Source organism: Plectropomus leopardus, chromosome 3 (assembly GCF_026936395.1).
Source record: "Plectropomus leopardus strain MGB_pleo_1.0 chromosome 3, ASM2693639v1, whole genome shotgun sequence".
In the NCBI taxonomy this organism is placed as follows: domain Eukaryota; kingdom Metazoa; phylum Chordata; class Actinopteri; order Perciformes; family Serranidae; genus Plectropomus; species Plectropomus leopardus.
In genome coordinates this window covers 14766379-14790452 of record NC_142178.1, presented here as the reverse complement: position 1 = coordinate 14790452, position 24074 = coordinate 14766379, and the positions used below count along the sequence as shown (strand labels likewise).

Below are 24074 nucleotides of genomic sequence, written 5' to 3'. Positions count from 1 at the left end.
TACAGCAGCTACAGCAGATTTCGTTCCATCTCAGCAAACTTTCAAGACGTGTAAATTGGAGCAAGCGCCTTTATGGTCCATCCTTACAGCGGCCTGTTTTTTTTAACACTTATCAACCCCATATATCTGCCGCCAGCCTGCGAGACGATTTGCCTTGCATGGCTACCACAGGTCCCGATAACCTCTGTGACGAGCAGTCTCGCCATGACAGAGGAGACCACAGGATGTGGATAAAAGGGACCGAAAGAAAAAAAAACAACCACATTCCAGATGCTCACACTGTGCGGCGGGACCAGATAACTTGGTGGCTCTGCCGCTTTGATCATGTACCTCCTAACAGCCCTATTTCACTTCCTCATGTCACTACTAAATTACACTGCCTTGACAAGGTTTAACAGTAAAAGGCTTGCATGTTGCAGTTTCACCGCTTTGATCTCACAGCCTTTCGCCTATTAGTCCTTTTCCCCTAAACATGTTGATAACAAATTCCCCAGCTCAGGTTAGTTGTCGTGTGATCCTTGTTTACACACTCAGTAATACACCACAATATTCACTGCCAAGAGTTTAATCTGTTATTCAATCTTGTTTTTTCTCCCCCTTTTGGATGATGACTCTGTTTATGGATAATCAATACAACAGGCTTTTACTTGCCACAATAAATCCACAAGAACCATCGTTTATCATTTACCCTCCTCGTCCACAGCGACCTATTCATTTTAATATTGTTTATCAAGGCCAAGCTCATAATACACACAGCAAATTATTTTTGACCCGTAGTATCCAGGCAGTGGGAGCAATATTAGCTTTTCCGCTTGATTCGAGGGGAGTTGGGCAAACAGTGTGGGTTAAACACCGTTTCAGTGCGTGCCTGTGGAATATTAAAAAGGCTTGCCCATTGGAAGCAGGAGATGTTTGTCCTTGGGTGGCATGTAAGGAGCATCCGTGAGGTCTGCCCTCTCGGGATTTGTTTTGGCTCAGTGGTATGTGAAATGGTAAATGAAGATAGTCACGCCTCATTTGCCATCAACTTTGGATTGGTGTGGGTGTTCTTCACTGTCTTCATTATTGTTTTTTGTGTGTGTTTTTGCATGTGCAAAGCTTTCTTTATGTTGATGAATATATGAGCTGATAAATAGTCAGTTTTAGATCTTACTTCTCTTATTTAACTAAAAAATGCCTGACTGAATGTAACTGTTACAGCTACAGGCCTTGTTTTAGACAGTAGTTTCAGTAACATGTACTCCAGGCAGGAAAACTCACGGCTGAATATCAATGAATAGGTGTCACATTTTTCAAATGGTACATAACTCTGCTGGGATTGAAGCCCTTCATGTATTTCCATTCTTTTTAACCAGTGGGCTATAAACTCAGTTCCGTTGCTCCAGCCTTTGGGGTTGGATGAGCAGTCAAACATGAATAAGCCAGGGCTACATTTTCTCTGGCTTTGCTGATGCTCCATGAAGAAAGCCAAACTGCTTTACCAGTCTTTCTGTTGTCTGCCCAGTGAGTGCAGCCTATTCTCAGGCCCTGCTGCAGGGCCTTAAACTGGGACCATTTGTTCTGACCAACGTGACGACTTGTAAGCTTTTCTTGGCTCACAAAAGCGGCTTAAGGGACTTGATCTTTGGTCTGGTGAGCCCAGCTACAGCACGCACACGTGCTGGGGCACCCCGCACCCCCCTCCCCATCCACCCGGTGCTAGTCCTTAATAGCCTAGCTTGGCTTGGCTTAGCTAACGACGGTGTCAGAGGACGAGGAAGTAATTGACAGGCTGATGGGATGAGCAGAGGGATAGGTCAAACACACCTGACTAAGGGAAGCAGCACGCAAGCCTGATCTACACTCGCACTGTGTCAGCGTGCACACAGTGAGCATATCCGACCTGTAATTAACACATTGAGACACGAGCCAGTATCAGGATGGGGAAAGTCATTGCAAACAGTCAGGTGGTGACAATTTGTGGTTGTGGCTAGAAGTATGCCTCCTCTACCAACCAGTGTGGCAGGTGCCCAGTTGTGATCAAGTTAAGTTCATAAGATGTTGATAGTACCTTCTTTAAACAGTGTATTTCGCACTTCAGGAAAGCACGTACTACCTTAAACTTACTTGCATTTTCAGTTTTGCCGTGTGGTTGTGTAGCTTTCAGTTGAGGTTGAGGAGGAGTGAATTACCCTACATTGCTTTCCCTTTCAATCGCACCTAACTGCTGGGTTGCCAGGTTTCTGACAGTAGAGAAGTTTTTGTAGATTGGCACTCTCAGGGGGCCAGTCTCATACTTTTTAAAGAGAGACACTTGCCTTTAACATCAAGAGATTGAAAAATCCATAACCTTAAAGAGAAACAGTGTAGATCAAATACGACCAGTTCTCTCACTTCCTAATAAGCCAATTTTGGGGAGGAAAGCACAAGCGTCAAGGGGGACAGAGCAGTGCTAAAGGATGAAAGGAAGTAGGAATAGCAGACCTCTTTCAATGTTAGCTGTTAATATAAGCTACATACTTCTTGTAGCTTCTTCTTGCAGTGATAACTTCCCAGTAAGACAACTGAGCTTGGCATATTGCAGTTTTTGTTTGAATTGGCATATAAAATAAAGAAGCACCATTGTATTTCTCATTTGTTATTATCTATAATCAACTAATCTATTTTATATTTGCTGTAATTTCAGTATCATGTGCATGTGTATAATTTGACAGAAGAATCAGCTATTAGGGCTGTATCCAACTAAAATGCAAGTTGTATCGGATATGGCTATTCAGTACGAATATTCAACGTTTTTTTTTTTCATATAACGTTTGAACGGGCTCAGTTAAGTGTAATAGCAGCATGCATGTGAAGGATTATGTTATTTCGGAGCCTTGCGGTGCAAAGTCTCTCCCCCTCTGTGTCACTTCATTTTGTCAACAGCAGCCTGTAACAAAAAAAAGTATGATGAAAGTCAAGAGTGCTCACTCTGCAACAAAATCCGGGGACTAAAACATCCTCAGAAGTACACCGCACAGCACACTGACTCACACAAAAAAAAAGGACTGCTCGACTTATAGCAATCTCAGTCGACTGAGCAGTCTCTGACTGATGAGTCGAACCCCAGACTTTGGTTTGGCAGCCCTTTTAGCTATACTGGAGAACTTTAAAGCATAGACTGCAGACCTTTGCAGCTCTGTGGACATATCCTGGCAGTCCCAGTGGCTTGCTGTCATATGTTAGAAGTCAATGTAAAATTAGAGGTCACCATTGTTTTTCCTCACATCCTCAGAAGTCATCCCAACACAGATGTTCGGCAGACAGGTGTAAAGAAGGCCCCTCACAGGGGATGGGATGTCGGCACTTGAAGCCTCACCCATCAATCCAGTCATGTCTCGCTCTTGTGACGCTTGACTCGTGTGTTATCTTGGCGCCTTCTTGTTGTGCCCTTATCCTGCAAAAGTGCATCCGCACAGGATTCTGTGGAAAGACAGTGTAACCAAACGCAACAAGGCCGGTTGAGCATACGGGCTTAGTCAGCAGAGCTTCAACCCTGGCTGTCCAGGCTTGTTTTAATTTTTGTACAACAGAAATGGGAACATTTTGCAGGGATTCGTTTGTAGGTGTTCAAATTAATCAACTTGAAATAGAGGACTGTATGTTCAGGCTGTACTGCGGTATTCTGCAAAGTGTTCAGTTCCTCCCACATAGTGTGCTGTTCAACCTGTTCCATTAACGGCATTGTGTCGGGCTTGTTGATAAGCCCACTTTTGGCCAAATGGATGAGACTGCGGTTACATGCTGTTCCTGGAAGAAACACTCCTGTTTTCCTTCCTCCTTCCTGGAGCAGCAGGTCACGTTAGCAGCTAACTTAATTTGTACCGTAAAGAGAGAGTGAGACTGAGATAGAAAAAGGGAAAAAATAGGATGCTTGCTAAAGACACAAGACAGACTCAATTAGTCTAAATCTGAGTATGGCTTCTATTTTTAGCCGTACAGCTGGGGAAAAAGGGGGAAACACCACTGCCTTCTGACCAATCATAGAGGTTGGCTTTTCACCAATGAGAGCTTATGATGAAGAAGCAGTGAGAGAAGTCCCCACCCCTGACTCTTGGATCATCTACCTCACATCCTCTCATCATCAGCATGTACGCTGAATGTCATCATTTGCCATCAGAATGCTAAATTCAAACAAATTCATAAATATGACATAACTCCCCATCATTTTTTCTTTTCTACCCCAGTTCGTGTCATTTTTATATTTTTAATATTTGCTCTGTTTTAGAAGTTGCACTTCCAAATTTCATTATACTTGTACAATGACTAGAAAGGCTTTCTACTCTGTTCTAATCTGTTCTATTCTATTCTATTTCTGTGTCGAAAACTAACAACTATGCCAACTTTGTAAAGTGTCTTTGCTAGACAAGTTAGTGAGTTTAACCGAGATGAGTGAGAAAGTGCGTGCCTCTGTATTTTTGGATCTGCGTATTTGCACATAGAAAGGTTGAGATAGAATATTTAGACTGTATTCTGTTGGTTGTATTAAAACACACCAGCAGTTGTAAAGAGGATGTGGACTGACAGAGCAACTCCCTCCCCACACACAACCACCCACCACCCACTCCCTCCCCCCTGGAGCCAACATCTGGCTGGATCTCCCTGGCTTTACACCAGGCCCATTTTAGGAGCCAGGCCATATTGGAGTTTTAATCCAAAGCCCCTGCCCTTACCCCTCCAAAGTCCGGTCACAAGATCCATATGTGTGTGTTTTAAAGGGATTTAGGGCATTCGCTAAAGACAAGTGTATTGATTACATGACATTACTTAAAGGTGGTGTGCTTCTTGTACAGTGCACCTCAAGGCATGTCCCCTCCTCCATCTCTTATCCCCTCTGTCCCACTAATTCCATCTCCCTCCTCCTCTCTCGCTCTGTTTCTATGGCCATCTCTTCCGTCAACTCCATCTCTTTGTCTCACGCCTTCTTTTTTTCCCCTCTCTCTCTTCTAACCTTTGTCAGTGGAGCAGATTAAAAGGCAGTGTGCACGTGTGAACTAATCCGTGTGTTAGTGATGGGCTTCAGCCCCAGAGTCTCTTGGCCCCACCGCACAGTGAGCACACCCCCCCACCACCACCACTCCGACCGATGCACGTGCGTGTGTGTACGTGTGTGAGCACGTGTTTATGTCTGCTGCTCGAAGAGAGCAAATTTTCTGCACTATTCTTTCATCCCCTTTTCCTTTCAATCTGTCCTTAGCTTCATCTCCGTCTCCCCTGTTTCCACTTTATCCCAATCTGTCCTCCATCCCTCCTCTGCACTGTTGCTATGCATGGCGGATGCTGTTTGTGGCTCGGAGTGGCTTCAGCGAGTTTAGTGTGAAAACGGCATTGGTCTGCCTAGTAATCATCTGCGTTTTGCTTTATTTACCACTTGTGGCCTTGGGATTGGTTGACAGGAGTGGGGTGGGTTCCTGCAAGTTCAAATTGATTTCTGAAGTCCCATTTGCATTTTATTGCCCCGCAGTTTCCAGTGTGGGTTCAGCCCTGAATCCTTATACGTTTTTACAGTGAGCTTTACTGTCAATCTGAAATACTCGTTCTGTTGCTCCTCCACACACACTGAATCTCGTTTTTGGGATTGAGGTCACAATTGCCTGAATGCTCAGAAATATCAAAGTCCCTTTTCCCACCCACCCACATGCAGCAATGCATTTTCACCCCCTCTGCATTTCTTTTTCTTTCCCCGCCATCTAACCAGAATATGGGTCACCATACAGCGTGCTTCCCGTGGAATCCCAAGACTTGTTAATAGTTGTTTAATTCCTTAGACAAGAACGCGGTTGCTGTGTGTGGGAGGCAGATGAGCATTCCCCTCATTCCTCAGCCCTGTTTGTCAAACTTAACAATCAGCTGTCATTGTGGACAGTGTAGTAATACCCTCAATGATTGGAGCGTTAGGGCGTGGGCCACTGGATATCATAGCCCCGCAAGGAAGGCAGCACTCGAATGAGAGCATTTTATCTGAGCTGCTGTTGTTATAGTATGTTTCTATCAATAGACGCAAAGTTCTGTGTCCTTGTTCATTTTATGTTCACTGTCAGGCGAAAGACGTGAAGATAAACATCTTGATCAAGTAGCCTCATAAGCGCTTAACTGCTGTCACTCAAAACAAAGGATATACTGTTGACCCAATTCATGAGTCCTGTGACCTTTGTAGCTCCATGGTTAACGCCTAGTTCTTAATCTTTTAGGGTTAGGGGTTAAATTTCCACTGCTGTCACCCGTGCATAAAATATACGCACTCATGGCTCTTCAGATGAATGTGCTCAACACTAAGCATGTGCGTCTTTCATATGTTTCCTAGTATTTCATGGTATTTGTCCAGACGTTGCATTGATGTAAAAAATCTGAGACAGAACTTGAAACGATAGAGCGGATTTTCATCGTTTACCATTGGTAAACCTAGTGGAACTCTTGACAGACTGGCTCTCGTTTGTGCCCATGGCTAGTTTCTGGGCAGATTACACAGACAGAACACTCTCCCTTCCTCCCCCACTCTGTATATATTTCACCCTCTCTATCTCGCTCTGACTCTCTGCATCCATCCCATCTGTCCGTGTTTTGTAAAGGAGATGAGGGAAGCATCAGTCAGTCAGAAAGAAAAGAAAGCCTATAGTTGCTTTAGGGCAAACTTTCACCACACCAGCTAGTATATACAGCTGAAGTGTTAGCATAGTATTAGGATGTCATCTGAAGTCCCATAGGTTTGTCTTAAGGTCCCACTAGGGCTGCTCGATTATGGTAAAAATAACAATCATTATTTTGGTCACTTTTGCGATCACAATTATTTAACCATTGACTTTGAAACAGGGTTGCAACAGTATGAGATTTTCAGGGTATGATAACTATCTCAAAAAATCTTGCAGTTTTGTAGTATGACTCTATACAGTGTTATTATCAGTCGCAATGATCCTCAAAGGAATGAAAACAGAAGTTTTTTTTTTTGTTGGAGAAATGCTTTATTACTATAATTGAAAACATTTAAAACGTCATGCACTTATTGAACCTTAAAAAACGTATCTTTTTAACAGTGGATTTTTTTAAAACTTTAAATATAAAATCGTCATTAAAAATTAAATTTGATTAATTGCCCAGCCCTAGTTCCCACTAACAGTGTGTGTCGCAGTCCAATCCATTGTCCAGTGGGCAATAATGACTCTAAAATGTGAGTTACACATCACGTGCCATCCATGGGCTAATGCCAGAACCATCTGTGAAATCATAAATCATCCACACTAAGTTTCCAGCATGAAGGGAAAACTAGAATAATAATTTCACCATCCTAATCCACGCCGGTTCAACATATAAACTTGTCTCCATCTGCATTTGTCATTTCCTGAATGTGCCATTTATAGCTCAGATAATAAAGCTGTAGTTGGCTTAAGCACATATGTCGGGCGCCAGTTTTGCAGCCAGGCTGTTGGCTCTGTGATGACTGTTCCAGCAGTCAACCTAGTGAGTGGTAGTTTCCCCTATTAAAAAAAACCCTATTCAGTCAGGTGCCACTGTCTGTATGGGTGAACATGTGACCTTGGCTGCAACCGCAGTCATGTGAGAGAGGGAGAATGACACCCCCTACCCCCACCCCTCCATAGGGGGCATAAAAAACAGAGAATCCTAGAAGAGGCATCTTTAGCAGAAAATACAACCCTGCTCTTTGTGTGAACTCAGCGATCCAGTACACAAAGGTGGTGAGCAAACACAAAGAATCGTTGTGTGTCCTCTAGTTTGTGTGTGGTTTTTTTTGTCACACTATAATGCTTTATGTGTGTGGGCTACAGTGTGTCGGGGATGGTTGGTAGTGCACATTTCAGGTTTATTCTCCTGATCAAATAATTACACTTCATTTCACTATAAATTAAGCAAATTCAAGTATGTTATTGCTTTGTATTAGACTGCCAGGAAACCAAAATTAGCTGAAAATGGTCCAGGTGTTGATACAAGAGGCCAAAATATAATTAGTTAAATTCCATTAATCCACCAAGCCATCAGGAGCGTGACTTTTTCTTTTTTTCTTTTTTTTTAGCCGTGATCATCTGTCCTCGACAGTTTGGTTGCATGTCAGAGATTCCTATAGTCACAGCAAAGCATCATGGGAAACAAATGTATATACTGCCATGTGGATTGAGCTCCTCTCCATGTATATTGCATGTTACCATCTGCAGCATATAGATCACTGTGCCACATGTTCACATGTTGTTTTACTATGCATGATCTGAAAGAGGGAGCCTTACATGTGATTCGCCTTAGCAACTGGTCTGAAACATCTAAGCAAACCTGCATCTCACGCTTGCTATTTTTAACCATAAAATAATGGATTTGGAATGTTTTGGAAAATAATGCTCAAAGCAGAGAAAGGAGAAGACATCTGTGCCCACATTCCCAGTTTGATTTAATTGCTTTCCACCGCATAGTGAGATAATTTGCCGATGATTTGATGTAGTGCTCAGTGGACATGGCTTAGTCGACTTTAAATGAGGCTTTGCATTACAAAATACTCTAATCACTCCAATAATCTTTGACATTGCTGTGAATCATGATTTACTGCGACTTTAAATGAGCCCCGACACTCGAAAGAGTCAGGCAGAGAAGGAACAATAGAACTCCCTCCCAAAGTCAAGTTTTTATTTTTTTCCCCTAAGATGGCCCCTGTAATGATGTCTTAATTTCCTTTCGCATGTCAATTGGGGAGATTTACTGCTGAGACGGTCATTGGTGATGTGTAATTAGTGTAATAACTGGGTGAAGGGTCAAATTTCCTCCCCCTCTGCACGTATTATAAGTAGGTCAAATCGTGTGTGTGTGTGTGTGTGTGTGTGTGTGTGTGTGTGTGTGTGTGTGTTAAATGGGTTTGAGAGAGTGTGGGATTTGCCATAGAGAAGTGTATTGACTGGTATCTGGGCTGGAAATCTGACCCTCCCCTTTTAAGAGCACGTCCAGTAATTATGTCAGACATCTTGGATGGCCTGAGAAGTTATCCATTATTTATGTATTCACAAGTTTGGAATCTAGGGCAGCCTTTTTTTTTTCTCTTCATCGCTCGCGCTCGACTAACGCTGCAGGTTTCAGAGGACTTTGAATGAAAAATAAGCAGAAACTGGTTGCTTTGTCAGTGCTGTTTTCAGCTGCCTTTGGTTTATGAAAAGAAGGGGAAAAAATACCATTCTGTCCGTGTCACTCTTCAGGCCCAGGTGCTCTATTATTACCATTTATTTTATTCACACATAAAGAACACTCACATGAATATGCATTTTGCTTTTTTTCTGCTCAGCCCCTTCTCCTCTCAATACCCACAGGAAATGCCAGGGATCAGATTTGGACAGATTTCTGTTAAGCAGACAGAGAAAATAATCAAGTGGGGCTTTGAGTTTGTGTAAGCAGCAGAGAAAAGACAGTAATTGTCTGGATGGCTCCCAAATTGTATAGATAGCCATCAAGTCCTGTCTTCAAAGTGACAGGAAGCAAGTAAAATGTGTATTTTAGTCAGAAGAATTATCTTGAAAATAACATCTCTGCACAACAAAAGGAAAATTTAGTTGATGTGTGCCCCATTAAAAGCAGCGTGAAAATACTGGAAGATTAGATGTTGATAGTATCGTGAAATGTAGACTTCAAAAACAAAATTGTCCTAGGAACTAACTCGGGGACTTTAAGGTCCTTATGTATATTCATGTGCCAATTGGAAAATTGCCGATAATGGAAAGAAAAACATACAGCTTGGTGGGAGGAAGACTTTTTCACTTTTTTAATCTTAGATTGTCACATTTTTGGAAAGTCTGCTAAATCTAGTGTCAATATAACAGAAAATGATTCCCATCCTGAGTCCTGATATTGATACAGAGACCATAAGTGCTTGCTTTGAGACTGAGTGAATTAAACAATAAAGTGCACTAGTTGAGGCAGAGTGGGGCTTTTGTTTTACAGCCCATTTTGGAGCTGCTGATAACTTTTTCTCATACAACAAGTATGGGCTGTTGGTTAAATGGAATGAGGCTCCTGCAGTTGTGATACAGGTGAAGTTCCTTAGTTTCAGAAAAATACATTTCTGAGCTTTGTCCTGATGTTAAAAAGGCCCGGTACTCAGCTTAAAGGACCACTTCACTCACTAAATGACAATTGGTATTTAGATTACTAACCTTACCTTGAATTTCTAAGGAAAACTTTGTTTTTCTCTCGTGCCTCAACGGTGAAAAAAAAAAAGTGTGCCTGGGTAAGTGCATGTGTTTGAGCTTTGCTTAGTCTTTTGAGCAGAGTTCAAACACATGTGCTTACCCAGAGATGCTACTTATCCATGCACAAGACTGTTTATGCAGAAGTGTTTTAAATAGTAAGTTTTTAACAAAAAATGCATGTGTTTTGGAAGTACTGAGCACAGAACTGGATAAATGAGACTAGGATAATACTGCACAAGTTGTGTGAGAGTTTGTAAATGGATGTTTCGATATCCGTTTTGAATACTTTGTGGACTGTTTAGTATGCGAGAAAAACAAAGTTTTCTTCATGAATTAAAATTGGCTGAGTAATTGATATAGTAATTTGAGTAATTTAGTAATTCTGTGGGTGAAGTGTTCCTTTAACACTGTAAAAGACAAGACCGTCTGTGTTTTGGTATTTTGGTTCCTCTGTTTTGCATTATCCCTCCTGAATCATTTGAATATTTTCAGGACACCACTGCACTGATTGCCCTTATCGTCATGAGAGAATTGCAGCCTGTTGCTGATATTACACTTGCTTCATGTCACACTGACAGAAATTTAAAGGGCTGTTTGTCTGACACCAGCTTTTGACTACAGCAATATCAGATATCAAAATGTGTGTGTATGCATGTGCATAGAGTTGTGTGTGTGTGCCCTTCAGTGCCCATCCAAAGGCACATGTACTCCGTTTGTGTGCATGAGATGATACAAGGACGAGGGGAGGTTGAGTGCAGCAGAGCTGTTGTTGGCTGTACTGACGAAAGAGAGAGAGATGTACATATGATGTGCGTAGGTTCTGTAAGAGCTGTGGTGGGCAGCTCTCCCATACCAGCAGGGAGAGCTTCAAAGTGCTTCTTTAAAAGGACTCTGCTTCAATCACATCGGAGGCAGTTTGACGCATTTCAAGAACGAGTGAAGCAGCACACAGTGAGAGGAAGAGCGGTACAGAGATGACGACAGATCTGTTTGAATAGAAATGTTTTGCAGTGTTATTTAACCTTACAAATGAGGCATTTGAATTTAACTGAAGTGAAGCAAGGAAAGAGGACTGAACAGAGTCAGATCTGGGAGAAAAGGGCAGGTCCTGCTACACGTGATTCACGGGGAGCCCGGGATGAGAGGAGAGGGTGGATGAAGAGGAAAGGTGTGGTGCAGTGACCCGGGGCCGGCTGGCTGCTCGCTCACATGTCAAAGCCAAAAGGCAGAGCTGCCTGCCTGCGTACCCATCTGGGGCCCATCAAGAACACAAGCCACAGGAACACACACACAAGCATGAAAGAGACACACATGCACACACACACACTGGTAGAGTGGAAGCGTCCCATTGTCTCAGGAGGAAAGGGAAGGCTGGCTCCAGGTCATGCCTTTAGGATTTTGCACACTTTAACTCTCCTATTTTTGAGTGGAGTCGGCATCTTTATTTTTAAAAGACATCTTTTGCCTTGGACTGTTCTTATTTTAGTGAATGATTAATAATACTTGCAATGTGGCTGTTGAAATGAATGTTTCGCCCTTATTTCAAAAATGGTTTTATAATGTTTGAGGGTCATTTCTGAGCCAAGCCACCATTTATTTAGACTTTTTGTAGGAGACATATGAAAACAACTGACTATGTTCAATAACAAGTGAAAACTAAAAGCTCTCCATCTCTGCTGTTCTTTTATAAACGTTGTTACAAGCTGCAAACATTTACGCTGTGTGTTCCAGGTAACTCCCGCGAAGTCGTGGGAGATCAGCTTTAGATGTGGTTTCCTTTGAATAGCCAGTTACATTATGAATCGATCTGCATGGAGACTCGAGTCCACAGAAGCTCACTGCCTCACTACCAGAGAGGGCGTGGGATTTCAAAAGCAGCTGCTAGTTCAGGTATACCCGCAAGGCAACAAAAAAAGAAAACACACCAAACAAAAACAAAGTAAAACATGCTATTATATTGCTTGCATACTCAGAAATCTCCCACCACTGAATACGAGGCAAAACCAGGCCTCTCTGTCTGTGTTGTCTTATTGTCAGCGAGGGATTTGATATCCCTGCTGTGCGTGACAGTTTGGAGCACAGGTCCTGGTAGCAACTGGCCACGTGTTATGTAATCTGCCACAGATGAAGAGTTCCCTGTTCAGGCACCCTACAGCTCGCTGTGCCATTCATTAGACACTGGAAATGCAAAGAAGCAGAGCAACAGCGTATAAATCCTAACATGTATTACAGTTATAGTCTGATTTTTACTTTTATCGTTTTGCTTTGGTTGATTGGTTGATTTTTTTTTTAAGTATCTTTGTATGTGAACTGACATTTTATAATCATTACATTTATGACTTTTTAAAAAAAGTTTTTTTTTAACTGAGCTAAACATATTCAATAAACAGTAACAGTAGGGCTACAACTAACAATTCCCATCCACTTTGTTTTAGCATTTTGAAATAAATTAAAAAATGGTTATCACAATTTTTTCTGACAATTTTGATGAAGTGATATCTTCAGATTTCATCTTTTGTTCAACCAACAGTCCAGAACTCATAGACTCTTTATTTGCTATGATAAATGGCAAATTAAAGCAGCAAATTCTCACATTAAGAAACCAGAACGCTGGTTCGGCTTAATATTTTTTGCTTGAAGTACAGCTATTAATACCTTTAGCTCTGCTTTTGGCTCCTTAACATGCTATTGCAAGCAGGCCTGAATGATATCAGGAAAATATGTGATATTCGATGACCTTGTTGAATACTGTGATAACAATATTACGTGCAATACATAAACTTCTATTAAAGTTCACTCTGTTCTGCCAATCTGCTGCCTTCAGTATACTGCTACAATACTACAACAAATGCATGTTGAACTGAAAAAAAAGAAGTATCCACTGTGAGGTTTCAAGGACAGAGTAATGTTGTAAAGCCATCCAAGTTTAATTGTGGTTTGTGGTGTTAAACATAATAGATCATATTGAAATTGAATTGAAATTACTATTTCTAAGCCCCTTTGGGTATGAAATGTGCTATATAAATATGCTTGCAAAAACAAGATACATTTTGAAGTGCAGTTCTCTACTCATACATTCTTTAAAGTAACTCAGAGAATCCCTGAGTACAATTTAGCATACTTTGGCGATATATTTATTGCGTAAAGTTAACATCACAATGCCAATTGTAAAAAATGATAAACTGTGCAGCCCTACCTGCTGTGAGTACTACCCTCAGTAGAGACGTTTAACCCCTGATGAAAGCGAGGTCACATCAGCCACATTAACAACAACCTACTGACACTGCCTGCTGTCCTGTGATGTCACATCCTTTAAACCATGTTTACTTGACCAATCCTTAGCTTCAGCAGCTGAGGACGTGGAGTTATGTGGCTGCACAGTAAATCCATAGCTGTTTATGTAACTAGCACCGGCCTTTTCTAAGAACTCGGGTAACAGTAGGCTCTGTCGCAGTGTTATGTGGCTACAAGAGGGCACAGGCAAAGAGAGATTCTGGCTGCAGCACGCAGGTATTTATGGTCACAAGCCGCCACTCATATCGTAAGCTGCAAATGGTTTAAGCTCTTTGGCTGTGGGTTGACATGATAAACAAGCCTTTTCAGGGATTAGGGACCTGTCTTGGGGGCAGCACCAGTGGCTAGTAGCTCATGACCCTTAACCCCTGAGTGAGACAGTAAGAGATAGTGCTGGTGGTGCAGACTAGCATGACAAACCAGTCTATGCCATTATCTTATGTTGCCTGCAGCTCTGAGGACATAATCTTTTTTTCTCCCAGAGTGATTTCTGAAATACTCGACAGCTGAGAATAAGAGTTCCAGTTGTTTGACTTCCCATTACGAGGCAGCTCGATGTGAGGGCCGTGACTTACACATTAGTTCACACTCTCTCCTCTCTCACAGTCACACTCTGTTCCTCCGTCAGTCACTCTTGCGCGTTTTCTGGGGCTCCTGTTGTTATCACAGCAGAGCACGTTATGCACCCAGAGATTAGGACAAATGTCACACAGACGTCTCACATGTCTGCCTATCGACAAGAGGCATAGTGAGCCGCCAACCCGGTAGCATGTGTCGCTGCGAGAGGAGGCCACATGATGCAGAAGGTAGCTGTGAAACCAGGACTCAAAGTGCTGAGAGGGACGACAGCGTGGCAGACTCCTCCTCTGCCTCCTCCTCCTCATCATCATACGGGTGTGAAAGGGTGTGTGTGGTTTGACACTGACTCGGCAAAAAGTGGTGATTCAGCAGCCCGACCAGTGACGCCTCACACCGCACTCACTAATCGAAGTCTTAGCGCTAAGAACCATAATGGGATATTTCGGTCAGAGCCAAGGCTAGATATGTGGTGACGCTCAGCGGAGCCTGTGCGGTCAGCGTACCCCTTCACCTCCTCTGAACACTCATCGGGGTCAGGGAGAGGGGGAGGGTGGAAGAAGGACGGGAGTGGCTGTAAGTGAGGGTTATCTGAGGTTGTCTGCTGAGATGGTTGTTTTAATCTGGATGGGAGTGGAGGAGAAGATCGTGGTCTCCGGTGTCTGGAGTTTGTTAACTTGACACCCGACAGACCGGACAGACATACAGGACCAATGTGTCCCGTTCAGCCCTGGCAGCCTTCTTTATCGAGCTCTCCCAAAATGATTGTGACTAAGGAAAAACTAAGAGTGTACAAGACATTCTCACACATGCACAAGTGGCACACATGTTTTTAAGGATTAAAAATGGGATGCCCATGAGCGAGTACTTGTTTGTTCTTGCACGTAACGTGAAATTATATTTGTGTCAGCTCTTCAGCTCCAGCTGCACAATAAATAATTTAGTGGCCTATCAGCAGTGTTGAAACATTCCATGTACATGGCCTACTTAATTTGAAGATGGTTAGCAAAATGCACTTAATGCCTGGTTTACTTATGATCAAGTAATGATCATAATTGCAGTTTTGGAAAAAAAGTGGAATGACTGAGACAGACAGTCTGCCATGTTGTCCTCTCAGTAGCGTGTCCTAGACGTCTCCCAGGTGGAGCTGCCTGTATTCCCCTCAGGCTGCTGTGAAAGATCAGAAAGTGATTAATTGCCAGCTGATATCAGAGTGTGTGTGTGTGTGTGTGTGTGTGTGTGTGTGTGTGTGTGTGTGTGTGTGTGTGTGTGTGTGTGTGTGTGTGCGCGTGTGTGTGTCGGGGTTCAGATGAGGCAAACACAGACATTTCACAGATAAAGAGCAAAGGTGCACTCTGCTTCCTCTTGTGAACAGAAGTGATTACACAGACAGATGACCTGAGCCGGACTCATCATTACAAACTCCCCGGGTTGAAAATGTGTGTGTACCTGTGACATCATCAACTTTTAGCCCTACAGACAGAATCAGGGCACCTCCTCTTTATCTCCCCAGACATGCAGCGCTTGTCTTGATCACGTAGTTTAAGCACCACACACTCACGCATACTGCACTGGTGTAAGGGCTCACTCTTCTCTCGTGTTCTTATCGGCAACACCATCCATGCATAGCTGAACCTCCCCTCCTCTCTCACACACACACACACACACACGCGCGCGCTGACATGCACACAGACAGATATACTCGAGCCAGTGCTCACATATCTCCACCAGTCTTAAAGCAGCAGAGCGTAACAGAGAGCAGTCATGCCCTGGTGTAATCAGTGTAGTGAATTCCTGCTCTGGTCCCCTGGGCTTGTCTCCTTTGGGCTCCCTCCCTCCAGAGATAGCTCCTCCTGAGGTCCTGGGTGGCTCCGCTGAGTCCACTGACTCTTAATACCTCTCCACTTTTCCCTTCAGGCTGGCTGAAAGGGCAGCTCCTACTAATGGAGCACTGATTGTGTTATAGCCACAATTATCACTCTTTACCTCTCAACTCGGAGCCATTAGCAGGATAGATAGTACCCCTGGCCTGTCTGCAGTCTCAGACTAAGGGACTGTCAGGATGATGGAGCGTACCAGCCAAGCACGGTCCAGGAAATGCCATTACACCTTTCCTCCCTCCCCCCCAGATAAAACTTGTTTGTACTGTAGTTGAAAAGGGTAACTAAAGCTGGGTGCAAAAAATACCAGCAGAGGATAATGTATCGTCTCGAGGCTTACGTGGGACGTGAATCATATGTAACCTGCAGTGTTGTTGAACGATAAGCTGGGGATTTATAATACACGAGCCAGGTCTGCAGCTGTTGGTTTCTCACAAAGAATACAATGTGTCTTAATGAGCCGGCATCCCAAGGTGACAGAATGCGGCTAACATTTAGGTGCTGAGGTGCAGACCTTTTAAAAGAAAATCCACCCTCGGATGCTCAGAATCTGTATTCTACAATTGTGAATGAGTTGTTTTGTTAAGTTGTGTAAATAGTTTGACATCTTTAGACAGTCATCAGTGCATGAGAAAATATAATATACTACAGTATAAGAGCTGGTTTAAACAGTGTTTAAGTATGAACTTTCCCTTTTAGAACCTTCTGACCTTTAACCCTTTGAAACCTGAGCAAATTGGCCCAATTTCTTTCAAAAACATGGAGAGAAGGCACTGAGCAACGAAAGATGAAATTATTTTTACACATACTGTATGTGTTTTACATTTTACTGTCAAGACTTTCCTACTGTACATTGTCATTTCTCTAATCATTCTGTTTCTTTTTCCATTTCTGTCTTAACCCCGTAGACGAGCTCACCTGCGGCTGTGTCTCGAGAGGTTGAAGGCCCTCATACCCCTGGGACCCGACTGCAACCGCCACACCACCCTGGGCCTGCTCAACAAAGCCAAAGCACACATAAAGGTATAGGATAATTATCCCACACAAAGCTAAAGACACACAAACATGAACCACACAGCGAAAGAAGAAAGCAAAGCATTTAAGCATGCAATATAGATCAATGGTGGCATCTGAAATATATTTGAAACCCAGTAAATAAAAATATAATTATAACACACACACACAAAGTATTGCTCAAATGACAAAATGACAAGTTTTCAGATGGATACGCTGATACAAATGCACAAACATGCACTTCCATTAAAAAATAAATCCCTGCTTGGATTTTATTTGTTTTGACCTTTGCTGCCAGATTCAACTACCCCCTGCTGGGATCACTTTTAATACGCAATTTATTCATGTTGCTGCAGAGGCAGGGATGCCAAAGCACAAATGTTTTTGAGGTGAACCTGATTACATTTTGTTGTTGACAGCGGTGTGCATTTTTATTGCAATTTTCATTTTTTTCGTCATATGACCCTTCAAGCGGGTCGATGCTAAATTCACAGCATGAGTTGTCTGCACATGGTCTTAAACATAGAGGAGTCTGAGCCAGTGGATAGCAGGGTCAGCAAGCTTTCTGTTTTTATTATCGTGTGTGTGTGTGTGTGTGTGTGTGTGTGTGTGTGTGTGTGTCTGTGTGTCTTTTTATCATTCTGCATCCCCTCTCTTAAGTCTGACATTTTTGCAGCTTCGCTACTGCTGTGAGTGACTGCAGGCATTTAGATCCAGCGCGTTAAGATTCACTTTCTCTGTGCCTGGCGTTCTGCTGCTCCATCTCTGCCCAGGGTACACTCTCTGCTCTGAGAGTGTAGTGAATCAATAACCAAATGGTATATATATTTCCACAGTGCTCCTAATGAACAATGGGCTCCAAAAATAAAAATTCTATTAATGGCAACAGACATTTTAATCGTTGCAGGCCACTACAAATATATGAATGTGTAGGAAACCCTGCTCCACTTTATCTTTGCATTGTAAATAGAGGTTTCTGTTATATTAATGCTTTGAATGGAACACTTGTTTGAACCTTTTTAGTTTATAAAAATATCAGTATTGTGAATAGATTATATCCAATGCCAGAAGACCTTAAGTACAGCCATGAATAAGTCCATCCAAATGCTTCGACATAACATGCTGTGGGTGTTTAAATAAAATGCATTTCCTGCAGCATTAAAATTGGCTCATGCAAACAAACCTGAGCCAAAATTTAACCAGTACTCATGTGGTCACTGGTGATAATTTACCTGCCAGAGCATATAACACGTTAAGACATCCTGCTTCATGCTTTCCCATCCACTTAAAAAACAGGCATGTGACAGGCAGAGATTGAGCAGTGTGCATGGGAAAAGCCTGCGGTAGCATGCATTCACGTAGCGGAGAAGCATAAAGCCGGTATTGTTGTCGTGCCTCCCCCCCACCGCTGACGTAATCACTCTGCACTTCTGCTGCTGTCAACTTAAGACTCTCCATCTCTTATTGATGGCCCATTGTTTTGGTCCGTCGCTGGGAGTCACGCTCATCACTGTCGGCGACCGTGACAGAAGACTACAAGGTTAGAGACACCACACGGCTGTATCAGTCCCTGCCACGGCCTGCGCTGATATTGTCATGGCGCAAGGCATAAACAGAGGCAGCGGGTAAAGCAGGCGTCACGGTGTAAACAAGGCAGGTGAGGGAAATCATTTTGGGGTTTCAGAGCTGGCAGGAGGAAAGTCCAAGGGACGCGACGAGTTTAGAATCTGAATGCTAATACAGGTGCTGTTTGTTTTGTGCTGATTGTATTCTGAAAGACTTTCAGAGAGGAGTTTCTTTACAAACTAACATGTATTTCTTCTGTATCTCAGCACTGTCGCTTAAGTTGTCTCAATTGATCTCTGCAGCCATCTACTATTCTTGTGTCTCACCTTTTTTCTCAGCGTGTTTTTATCTGGCTATCCTGTCCTCTTAAGCACTTTATCTAAACATTCTCATCTCGCCTTGGTCCCTTGTACACATAATTAACCTTTTCTTTTTCTCCCCTTTCTCCTCCTGACCAGAAACTTGAAGAGACAGACAGGAAGAGCCAGTACCAGCTGGAGTCTCTGGAGCGGGAGCAGAGGCACCTCCAGCGCCAGCTGGAGCTGCTGCGGGGAGGCAGCGGTGCTGCAGCCCAGAGCAGCCCAGGGGAGGGGGAGAGGATACGCATGGACAGTGTGGGCTCCACCCTCTGCTCCGACCGCTCTGACTCTGACCAAGGTGAGTGAGGCCGCAGCTTTTAAACAGGATTTTAATTTGGCGACTACAAGGCCATCAAACCCTCCAGCTGCTCTCTGGCTAATTTTACCACGATGAGGTTGTACCGGCCAGAGCTCCTCTGGGACCGTGTGTGAAGTCAGGTGAAAATAATCAACACTTATTTCCTGGATAGAGGTTTAAAATGCAAATTCTTCCTGGAAGGTTTTTCGGTTAACTTTGATGAGTTGGAGTAACAAACTTCCAAATTAAGCTATCATTACCTTTTTGTCATTACAACACGGTGCAATCCTGGTTCAACCAAGTGAAACTCATTTTTTAGCACCATTTTAAGTTTATTTTCATTGAGCGCTGCAAAAATCAAGCATATTTCCAGCCTTATCCTTAAAAGAACGCTGTCATCCTGTCACTTTTTACTAAAGAGATTTCTTCTCTTCTCTCTCCCTCCGCCCTCTCTCCGTTCGTCTCTCTGTCCTCGGCTACAGAAGAGATCGAGGTGGACGTGGAAAGCACGGAGTTCTCCCATGGAGAGCTGGACAGTGTGAGCACAGCCAGCACCAGCGACCTGGACGACCACAGCAGCTTGCAGAGCATGGCCAGCGACGAGGGCTACTCCTCCTGCAGTGTCAAACTTGCCTTCTCCTCCTAGAGCCCCGCACCACTACCGCCACCACCACCTCCCCGCCAAACCCGCCTGCCCTCCAATCTGGTCGTCCATCCAGCCATGCCTCCACCCTAAGACGACAGCCACGCCCCCCAGCTAATGGCGTCCCTGTCGCTCCTGCCTCTCAGCAGCTCCTTAAGTTACCCCCACCCCACCCCACCCTCCTCCTGCGCTGCTGAATCCACTGTGGGAGGACCTCCACCGAGAGCTTTTTCTCATTTCTGGACTTTGAGCTGCCCCGAACCAACACCGACACCAGGGACCCAAACACAGTGATGTGAAACTGCCTATTGGTTTTAATCTTCTTTTAAAGGGAGATCAGACTTGGCTGATATGAAAAATGAACATCTTCAATTTTAAACCCACACAGTTGAAATAATTGTTTCCTTTACTCAAACTGTCAATTGTCTGAATTTCTTAAGGCTACACAACCCCTAATTTAATCCAAAATGCACTTAAATTCATATAGAAATAATTCAGAGTTTCTGTTGGGTGCTGTCTCCTTTGGTGTGTGTGTGTGTGTGTGTGTGGGCGCGCGTGCGTGTGTGTTGAGCTGGTCCTGTGTATCCCTTCTTAACGTTCTGGTGTCGGCCCTGGAAAAACGGGATATAATGTAATCTGGACTATGATCAAGACTGTGGATGAACTTTGCCATATCAACACAGCTTGACCATGACAAACGTCCCTCCATCCCTGAATTTAACCTCCGTCTTAATGTTTTTCGTATCCTCTGCTTGACACTGCAGAAGCTCGGACACTCGCATTGGTGCTATTGTGAAACAAACCAACAAGGAAGCAGATCAGATCTACCACCACCGAGCTTTTAAAGCAAAACAAAATGTGTCTGCAGCGATAGTTTCCAACCAAGCACGGAGGATAACAACCAAAAACAAAAATGGAGGAAAAACAACAACATTCCTGTCGAATGTGGGTGCTCAGTGCATTTTCAAAGAGTGGAAATTGGAACTTTTGTGTGTGTGTGTGTGTGTGTGTGTGTGTGTGTGTGTGTGTGTGTGTGTGTGTGTGTGTTTTGTTTGGTTTTCTCCCTCCTCAACAAGCAGCTACGACAAGCTATCCTGCACTTGCCTACTTTAGAGCTGTCCATAGAAACGGCACAAACCAAGAGGTAAAAAAGACAAAAAAAATAAAACAACAGCAACAAGGAAAAAGTCCAAACAACAACAAACTTTGGAATAGATGTCCATCCTGTCTCCAGCAGTAACAAGCAATAACTCTTGTACTCCTTTTTGTCTCGTCAGTTTGAACTCCTCCTTTATTTTTTTCTCTTCTCCCCTAAAGACTGTGTGACCGTCCAATTTTTTAATTTTTTTTTGTACATACAAATAGCTTAATGAATTAAACCTTAAAAAGGAGTTTAAAAAAAGTTATAGCTCATGGATAGAACTATTGCCTCTGTTGCTGTTTGACTTGTGTTTATTGTGCATTTTAAAATTTTTTGGAAAGATTTGATCCTCTTCAGAGCTGGCAGTGGATGTGGCATGGACGCTTTTACTTTGTTCAGTTTGCTGGTGGAAACTTTTGAAAGTTACTCATTCTGTTGCTGCGCTGAGACGGAAAAGAAAAGTTACCCTTCAAACAAAAAAAAAAAAACGACAGAACAACTTCCCATCCCGACGCAGAAAAGCAGACCCAGTATGACTTCAAGTGGGAGAATGCTGACTTTGTGTGGCACTCTTTTTATTTATTTTTTTCTCTTGTTTGTAATGTTCATAAATTTGGGGGTAAAAGCTGTATATGGCATTCCACTGGGGGTCAGGTGATCTGTGGAGAGAAAGCCTGAAGTGTGGCGAGGAGAAAACGGGTTGTACGATGTCAATGTTCGCCATCCCAACTCCACTGGCATTAAGAATTGCACTTCAACCACAGTTTTTTTTGTTTTTTTTTTCATTTCCACTGTCATTTTCGCTCATGAAGCTCACATTAGTCCTTTTATATGTGAAAGAAAATAACAACACCTCCCTTTTCAAATATTTATTTCTCAATCCCTCAAAGAACACAAGCAAACAGGGAAAAAGTTAACTTATTTTGGTTCTGTCTTATTTTACTCCTCTTTTTGACGCTTATTCCTCATTCCTTATTTTAAGAATTGTATATTTTATGGCTTTTTTGGGGTCGGGGGGTGGGGTGGGAGGGGATAAGAAATGTAGCCATTTTTTTTCTTTTTTTTTTTTTTGATGTTTAACTCAATGGACACTTGAAATGTAATTGGCCCCTAAGCTGCTCCTAGTGCTGAGCCTCGCCTGTTTAGAGTCACCAGCCTTGTCCGGAGGCGACTCCCCCGACAACAGCCTGCGACCACAAACGCAGACCTAAAACAACCAAAGACAAAATGGTGAAAAACTGGCCATTTTGTTTATAAATTCTCCTGTCTGGTTGTTTTTTGGGGCGGGGGTCATCTCGGCACAAGGCCTATCGATAGCCAAGACTTTACTGGCAAATATTGAGCCAGCTACTACACAATAAAAGGGGTCTAAAACTCCACTTTCCTCTTTTAGGAGGATCGTAGTCTCTATTAGACTTGTGTTTTAGTTGACAAAATGTGTCTTACATTTACAATTCAATGCCTCCGACTGAGGATTTAAATAAAATCAACAAAAAAAAGAACAAATACTTTGTTTTTTCTCTGAAGGACATCTTTAAGGTGTGGAGTTTGACATGCCAGCTCTCGGCGGAGCTACGTTGAGGTCATTGGACTTGGCACTGAATCAGAAAGTCACCACTTCTGGTGCTTGATTATTTTAAAAAAAAATGCCAAAACCACCTCAGAACACCTCAGTGTCCTCTCTCTTCATCTCTCTCTCTGAGGGACAGTTTACATTTATTCTTCCCCTGTTTAAGTTATTAACCTTCAACTCTTTGTTTTTTTTGTTTTTCGTCGTCATATGTTGGTTTTATGAACCTGCACTGCTGACAGGAAAAAAAAAGGTCCCGTGTTTGAAATGAATTCCACTCCTCGCGTGGACCTGGATCCTAGTGGTGTTTTAACCTGCTCGGGGTACAATATATTTTTACTGCATTGGGACAAAAGTGTTTTGTCGTTAATCACTGAAATGTGTGAAAACTGTCTGGCACTCCGTGTACTGTCTCATGTGGCAAACTACTCTGATCTTGTATTCCCAGACGGGATAAAACAAACTATAAGAACTGATTTTACCGAAGCCAGGTCTGTCCTCTCTCATGTGAGTGTGTGTGAGACTGTGTATCTGTATGTATGTGTGTGTGTGTGTGTGTGTGTGTGTGTGTGTGTATGCTACATGTTCTTACTGAGGCTTTAGAGAGGCACCTGGTCCATGACTAGTCTGCACTGATCTCAGTTGGGCCGGTTCCCACCTGCTACTCATTAAATATCAGACTTCTGGAGATTATTTGTCACAAAAAGACAAATAAATCCAGTGTTGGATATAATCTAGTGGAGTGAACGCTCTGTCACATAATTTGCAGCTATAAATTTGCACTGAAAGTTAACTGAGCTCAACTATTAGTGCAGACTGGTCCTGGATCAGCCCAGATCAGTTGGGATGTCTGACAAAGAGTGTCTGGCTATGCTGCAGATTCAAAACAATAGCATATCTTCATAAGCTGGTTATCACAAAGCTATATTTTTACCTCTGTGTTTAAAGGTTTAGACATGCGGTCCTGACTGTGCTCAGGTTCACTTTCCAGGAGTTCCAGTTTTGCAGCTTTTTGGCCAGAAGTGTACCAACAAGCCACGGCGAAGTGGAAGTTGTTGGAAGTGTTTTTTTTGTAAACCACACTCCATTCTGGCGTCTGGCTTTTGAGCAAACGGGTCCATGAGGTCGAGTTAGCCCAACCAAACGAGCAGTCCCACGTAGGGAGTCCTCCTGTTGTTCTGAACCTGTGGCCATCCTTTGTAAAACGTGCAGTCTGATTCTAGCCGTGTAAGTTGAAGATGCAATACTTACAATAAAAACACCAAGATTTTCAAACCTGAATGACTCAGCTGGACTCTTTATATATAAAGCAGTCTGTCAGTGCTTAATGTTCTGTCACGCTGCAACATCTGTTATCCAAATGATTCCCACTGACCAGTGGACAATAAAACAACATGTGCTTTTTATTTATTAATCACTTTCCTTTATTCTGCAAGACTCCCTCTGTCAAAAACTTAATATATCATAAAATGGTTGTTTCTAGTTAGGGCTGGCACAATATCAGATTTTCACTGAACCATAAAGATATCACGCACTGTAAAAT

General features: G+C 43.0%; 1 protein-coding gene across 2 annotated transcripts in view; it reads left to right on the top strand.

Moving 5' to 3' along the window:
- mxi1 (max interactor 1, dimerization protein) overlaps positions 1-23812 on the top strand; it is a 62294-nt gene extending 38482 nt beyond the window's left edge. For both annotated transcript variants that reach the window (XM_042485364.2, XM_042485365.2), the window contains 3 exons: positions 16849-16963; positions 18979-19177; positions 19660-23812. In XM_042485364.2, the coding sequence (XP_042341298.1) occupies positions 16849-16963; positions 18979-19177; positions 19660-19823 (478 nt within the window). In that variant the 3' untranslated portion in view covers positions 19824-23812. The remainder of the gene's footprint in view (positions 1-16848; positions 16964-18978; positions 19178-19659) is intronic.
- The last annotated feature ends 262 nt before the right edge of the window (positions 23813-24074 follow it).